The following is a 7,319-nucleotide window of genomic DNA, read 5'->3' as shown; positions in this document are numbered from 1 at the left end:
ATGTACACTAAGCCACAGAAAAGGGCATAGCACATTTCATTTATCAATGAGAATTTGGAGTCTGCTCAGGTACTATATTATCCATTAAAAACACCGATTGTACTGTGGATATACAAGGTAGTTTTAACCTGCTCTCTATCCTGTACTATACACTAACGTTATTGAGTTTCTGCTCAAAGAAGCACAATTCATCATGTATGTGTATGGGAAGTAAGGTCAATTTAATATATGTGTCTGAGCAGATCTTTCATGTGAAATTTTAGATGTGATTACAATAGGACATCTTTCTGTGCTCAAAGAGATTTTGTGGGACTCAAGGGTGAAATTTGATTAAGCAAATAAGACAGCACATATTTATTTCAGCTTCTTTAATTTTAAGAAATAAAAGCTGCATGAATTTTCAAATACCTATGAAAATATTGCTAAGATTATCAAGGTTAAATAAAAATACAATCACATAAGATCATGTGGATTTGTTTCATATTTATTTGTTTTAATTTTTCAGGGGTAGAATGTTGGTTATTAAAAATTGGTCAAGACAAATGCAGCAAAGCACACATTTTTCTATGGAGATGCACCAGTATCTGAAATCTCCAAATAGTATCTCCAGGCAGGTTTACAAGTTAGAAAGAGCAAAAAATACAAGACAGACAGAATCAGTGTCTTAAAATAACATTCTCCATATCTCCTTCCCTTTGTTTTTTGTTTTTGTTTTTGTTTTTGTTTTTGTTTTTAGGCAAAGCCTTTACCTCCTCTCAAAGGCCTCGACCAACTAGCCCATTTTCTACTGACAGTAACACCAGTGCAGCCCTGAGTCAAAGTCAGAGGCCTAGGCCGACTAAAAAACACAAGGGAGGGCGAATGGACCAACAACCATCATTGCCTCATCGAAGGGAAGGAATGACAGATGGTAGGTTTGATTCCTTCTCTCCTGTCTCCTCACTGAAGAGCTATGCCCTGTGCCATCACTGATTGAGTTTAAAGTAGCTGTGGTAGATTAGGCACCCCTCCTTATATATCAAGGCTGAAAACCTGGAAATGTGGTCTTGTTTAAATAAAACACCCTCTTTTTTTTCTTTTTTCTTTTTTTTAACAATCTGGAATTATTTCTATATCACCAAGCCCAAAGAAGTAGATGCCATACTACTTTTCAATGTTGATTTTTCTACCATTCTGGCATTAGCCATTAATGTTTTATAGTGAATACTAGAGGCCCAGTGCACAAAATTTGTGCACTTTGGGGGGGTGTCCCTCAGCCCAGCCTGTGCCCTCTCACAGTTGGGGAGCCCTTAGGGGATGTCCAACTGATGGATTAGGCCCACTCCCCGCTTCTGGCTGAGTGCCCCCCCCCCCCTAGGAGCACACTGACCACCAGGGGGCAGCTCCTGCATTGAGTATCTGCCCTCTGGTGGTCAGTGCAAGTCATAGCTACTGGTTATTCCACCATTAGGTCTATTTGCGTATTAGCCTTTTATTATATAGGATTCCCTTATAAGCTTAAGAGAAAACATCAGTAGCATGTGCATTTACCAGGTTGTTGGAACATTTCTATATTAAGGTAAGCTATTTTAGATTATTTTACTTCTGAAAAGGACTATTATTTGCAATTTAGGAGGTTTTTTTTTTAGTTTTGTGAATTTTAGGACTTAAAGCATGCTGCAAATTATCCAGTTGATGGGTCAGCAAACTTTTTCTGAAAAGTCCAGCTAATATATATATATTTGGCTTTACCAGGCCATATAGTCTTCTGTTACAACTGCTCACCCTGACATCCATGGCCTATTGCAGCCAAAGAAAAAAGTTACTGAATGGATGTGACTGATTTTCAATAAACTTTACTGACAAAAGAGGAAGTGGCTGAATTTGAACAATGGCCCATAGTTTGCATCCATTTTTGAGTATTTGCTTAAGCACTGCTAGTGTCAAGAAACACAATGGAAAATGTCCTTGTTCTTTAATGAGTAATGCATGAGGTCTGCAAAGCAGGAAGTATTTCCCATATATTCAACTTAATTCTCATATATTTAAAATAGGAATAAAATATTCATTTTATTTATTTTTTATATTTTTTATTGATTTTTTACAGAGAGGAAGGGAGAGGGATAGAGAGTTAAAAACATCGGTGAGAGAGAAACATCGATCAGCTACCTCCTGCACACCCCCTACCGGGGATGTGCCTGCAACCAAGGTACATGTCCTTGGCCAGAATCGAACCTGGGACCATTCAGTCCACAGGCCGACACTCTATCCACTGAGCCAAACCGGTTAGGGCTAAAATAGGAATAAAAATATTCGTTTTAAAGTTTTATTCTCAGGAATATGTATGATTTATTATACTTAGTATAATGTTGAACCCAAAGGTAAATTTCTTCCTTCTTCTCAACACTACTCCCTAAAAGCACATAAACTTTGTCATGAGATAGTTTTACTAAACACAAAAAAGGATAACTCTAGCTAGGCTGCACATCAGACCATCTGGGGAGCTCTTAAAATATATCCCAGAGATTTTGATTTAATTGTTCTGGGATGAAAAGCAGCTATGAGTATTTTTAAAGCTCCACAGGTGAATCCAATATGCAGTAGGCTTTGAGAAGCTATGACCAAGTCCTTAGCATTAATTATAGGACTGAATAAGGCTTAGTTGGAAAAGAAGTACAGTGGGGCCTTGACTTACGAGTGTCCCAACTAAGGAGTTTTTTGAGATACCAGCTGTCTCTCCGCCCATTTTTTGCATTGAGTTGACAGAGTAATTTGAGTTAATGAGCTCCTTAACAAGCTCCTTAATGAGCTCCTTAATGAGCTCGGTCTCGGAACGAATTAAACTCGTAAGTCAAGGCCCCACTGTACTTGTTCTTTATTAGTTTTGGTGGGGGAAGGGGTGTCTGACAGCAATTTTTGTGCTTTCTCTTGTCATCTTATAATGTTAAGGTTTTAAAGCTAAACATAACTTGTTTTAAGAGCTTTCAGGTTTACTTATCTATCCCACTTACTTTGATTTCATTGGAAAATATTTCTATGGAATCTGAGGGTAGGGGTACAGTTGAGATTTTGATTCTCTATTAATGGATATCCTGTGGTGAGGACAAATGTTCACTGACTGCCTTTCTACCTCAGTGTTCTGAAGATTAGTTGAGTGCTCAAAGCAGCCTATACTGTTGATCTTATTCCCTCTGAATAAGAAGGATTACTCTCACTGACATGCTAGTTATAAATCTCAGAATTTGTTTCATTTTTCTGCTATGAATGTTATGGAAATAGAAAAAATCCAAGTATATGTTTTTTTCTGAGACTTTTTCAAATTGTTTGAAGACCACATCCAGAATAAGTGGAAGATACTATATAAATCAAGAAAATAGAGATCTCTCTTCTTTCTTCCTAGAATATTTTTCTTGTAAGCTTTTTTAGAATGTCTGGTTAAAGAAAACTATCTCCTAGTTAAAGCATGCTCAATATATGGCTTAGCTTTTTAAGAAACAAATAGCCCCCTAAATTTTCAAATTTGTCAGCATTCCAAAAAGGGGTTATTGATTATGTGTTCTTAGTGAATACTTTTTAGAAGTCGTGATATTGAAAAGGAAATATTGGCTCACATGTATTCCCAAGTGTTTGACCCAATGACATTTTAGTTACAATACAAGGACATTTATTTTGTATGGCACGCCACAGATTATCCTGAAGAATACTGGTATTTTACAACTAATGTATATATAATAGCATTTATATGCTATGAATCCATGTAGCAGTAATACTTTCATAATATCTAATCTAATAAAAGACAAACATGCACATTGACCATACCTCCGCTACACCCACAAGCCACGCCCACAAGCCAAATGTGCAAATTAACCTAACTAAGATGGCGGCAGCCATGGAGGTGGATTGTTGCCCCTGGCAATGGAGGAAGCCAAGCTTCCCTCCTGCCCTGCCAGCCCTGAGCTTCGCTCAAGGCTACAAAGTTTCAATTATAGAAGATGTGGGGGGCTGTTTCTCTCTTTTCCATGTCCCTCATGGAAAAGGAAACAGTCCATTTGCTGAGTGGAGGAGCTGGGGATTAAGAAATTAAAGAAAGACCAAGATGCAGAAATAGATTTTAAGCTGGGGCCAGGTGGGCGCCATCCTCTCTGATGGAGAGGCAGCAAAAAGCGGGCTGAGCCACACAGCAGGTTTATTTTAAAGGCCTAGATTTACATATCTAGTTCCACCCCTGCCTGATTAACATGTCCAGCTTTACTGAGGAAGCATATTCCCAGGGCGTGGCTCTGCCTATGCTCTGAGTTCAGCTGACAATAATTATAAGAAAATGCCTAGGTGCCTCCCAGGCGGCCCTCTACAAGAAGATCAATAAATGCCAGATAACTGCTTCCAGCCCGAGGCTGTGGCCAGCCTGAAAATGGCCATCAGCCCCTCACTCAGGCTGGCCAGGCACCCCAGCGGGACCCCACCCTGATCTGGGACACTCTTCAGAGCAAACCAGCCAGCCCCCACCAGTGCAGCAGGCCTCTATCCTATATAATAAAAGGGTAACATGCAAATTGACACTACACGCAGAGCAACTGGAAATGACTGATCACTATGACACACACTGACCAACAGGGGGCAGACGCTCAATGCAGGAGCTGCCCCTGGTGGTCACTGCGCTCCCACAGGGGGAGCTCTGCTCAGCCACAAGCCAAGCTGATGGCTGCACGTACAGCGGTGGTGGTGGGAAGCTCTCCTGCCTCCTCAGCAGCACTAAGGATGTCTGACTGCCAGCTTAGGCCTGATCCCCTGGGGAGCATGCCTAAACCAGCAGGGGGACATCCCCCGAGGGGTATCAGACTGTGAGAGGGCACAGGCCGGGCTGAGGGAACCCCCCAAGTGCACAAATTTTTGTGTACCAGGCCTCTAATTTGTATATAAAACCCAACTGTCCTTTTTGGAAAGGTTAGTATTTAGTACAGTGTTGGCGAACCTTTTGAGCTCGGCGTGCTAGCATTTTGAAAAACCCTAACTTAATTCTGGTGCCCTGTCACATATAGAAATTTTTTGATATTTGCAACCATAGTAAGGTTTTACCATTTATGTGTTTATTCTGTATCAGTGATGGCGAACCTTTTGAGCTCGGCATGTCAGCATTTTGAAAACCCTAACTTAACTCTGGTGCCGAGTTACATATAGAAATTTTTTGATATTTGCAACCATAGTAAAACAAAGACTTATATTTTTAATATTTATTTTATATATTTAATTGCCATTTAACAAAGAAAAATCAACCAAAAAATTGAGTTTGCGTGTCACTCTGACACATGTGTCATAGGTTTGCCATCACTGATTTAGTAGCACTTAGCATATAGATATTTTACACTAAAATGTTTGCATTATTTACAATAGTGTTTTATGAGAATATTCATCAGAGTGATTATTGCTACCTGCTATGCCAAACAACTATATTCTTCAGTGGCTTGGCAAAGTGCAAGTTTGTTTCTCCCAGGCACAATGATTTTATAAAGGTCACATGGATCTCCTCTAAGTAGTAATGTAAGGATGAATGCTTCTTCAATGTTGGGACACCATTATTTTTAAGATGGGACCTTTATGGTTTCTGAGTGAGAAGAAGACAGAACATGGGTTATTCACTTGGGAGGTTCCATGATCAGGCCAGCAAGTGGAACATATAACTTCTCTTATTTCTTGGGCAAAGACTTTGTCACATGGCATCAAACTAACTACTAGAGTGGTGAAGTAATATTTCTTTGTGTTCAGTAAGAGTAATTGGGAATGGTGGGAAATGTCAGTCTCCATTCCAAAGGCTATGCAAACACCCACACACATATTGAGTGTTCTTCTCCCTTGAATAAAGTCTATCCTAAGCTGGCATTGTTCAATTCAAATGTTCTATTTCATTTGCATAAGCCCGAGAGTACTCTTTAAAGCCAATACCCGGACCACTGCTGAACAAAAAAGGTAGAGAAGGTAGCTCTCTCTTCATCAACCTTTCTTCCTAGATCATCTCCTTCCAGCCTATTCACCACTTATTCCAAATACCCCATTCAGATAAGGGGCTCTTTCACAGACTAGCTTTGACAATTGAGAAAATTTATTTATTAAACTAATCATTCAAATATTTATTAAGTTTATACCAAATGATAGGCAAGATAGATAATTTCAACATAAATGCCCTCTAGGTGAAAATAAAAATTTAAAAATGTATGTGAAATGACAGTAAGTGTCATTGAGAAAAAATATACAAAGATAGGGGGGGAAACTTTTAAGTAGAGGGCTCAGAAAATATCTTACCAAGATGACATTTGAGAAAACATTGGAATTATAAGGGTTTTTGAAAGAGCAATGCTTATATGGGGTGGGGGGAGTCATTTCAGAAAATGAAAACAGTAAGTGAAAGCCTGATGCTTATTTGATTAAAAGCAGAGAGAGCAACAAAATAGAATACAAAGTCAAACAAGTCAACTGGGACCAGAATTTGTAGGTCCCTTAAGCTTCTATAAGGACCTTGGCTCTTACTTTGAATGGGAAAACCCTGGAGGTGCATGCAAGTGGGTGTGTGTGCATGTGTATGTGCATATTAAGGCAAGCGGAGTGACATGATCTTACTTTTGTCTTTATAAAATAGGCACTCTGGCTGTTTTGTTGAGGTAGGCTGAATGTGCTTCTATGTGGAAATGCAGAAACCACATAGGAGGTTATAGGAGTTATATAGTGAGTAGATGATAGTGATTCACACTATGGTAGAATCAGTGGAAGCAATGATAAAGGTTGAATTCTGGATATAGTCTGCAGATAGAGTCCACAGAATTTGTGAATAAATTAACATAGGCTGTTAAGCAGGAAGGTCAAAGATTACACCAAACTTTGGTAAACTTATAGAATGGAATAGCTACTAATTGAGATGAGGAACACTGCAGAGGGAGCATGAATTGTAGAGGGAGATCTAGAGCTCAGGTTGGGTATACGAAATTTGAGAAGCCTTCTAAACATATAAGTCTAACTATTCAGTGTGGACTTGGTTATCTAGTTTTTTTCCATGTCTCCTTTTTTTCTGAGAGAGAGAGAGAGAGAGAGAGAGAGAGAGAGAGAGAGAGAGATACTGGCATATATATCATTGGTCTGCTGTACTGCTATGTGCCAAACAATAGCAAATCTTTAGTAGGCCAGTAAGAGACTCTTTAGCAAATTGATTCTGTTAAAATGAATCAACATAGACATGAATAATAAAATTAATTTAAGTACATATATTTGATTACATCTATTTTTTTCCACAGCCATTCTCACTTCTATCTTTTTTCCACTTTTTTTTTTTTTAATTTTCTTTGTGTCTGAAA

The 7,319-nt window shown here is 38.9% G+C and overlaps 1 protein-coding gene across 8 annotated transcripts in view; it reads left to right on the top strand.

The window, feature by feature from the left end:
• The window catches only part of ROBO2 (roundabout guidance receptor 2), a 709,767-nt gene that overhangs the window by 694,591 nt on the left and 7,857 nt on the right, over positions 1 to 7,319 (top strand). For all 8 annotated transcript variants that reach the window (XM_006773936.2, XM_015570594.1, XM_015570599.1 and 5 more), the window contains one exon: positions 737 to 910. In XM_006773936.2, the coding sequence (XP_006773999.1) occupies positions 737 to 910 (174 nt within the window). The remainder of the gene's footprint in view (positions 1 to 736; positions 911 to 7,319) is intronic.

This window comes from Myotis davidii, unplaced genomic scaffold, assembly GCF_000327345.1.
Source record: "Myotis davidii unplaced genomic scaffold, ASM32734v1 scaffold24, whole genome shotgun sequence".
NCBI classification, from domain to species: domain Eukaryota; kingdom Metazoa; phylum Chordata; class Mammalia; order Chiroptera; family Vespertilionidae; genus Myotis; species Myotis davidii.
This window is presented reverse-complemented; position numbering and strand designations above follow the sequence as displayed.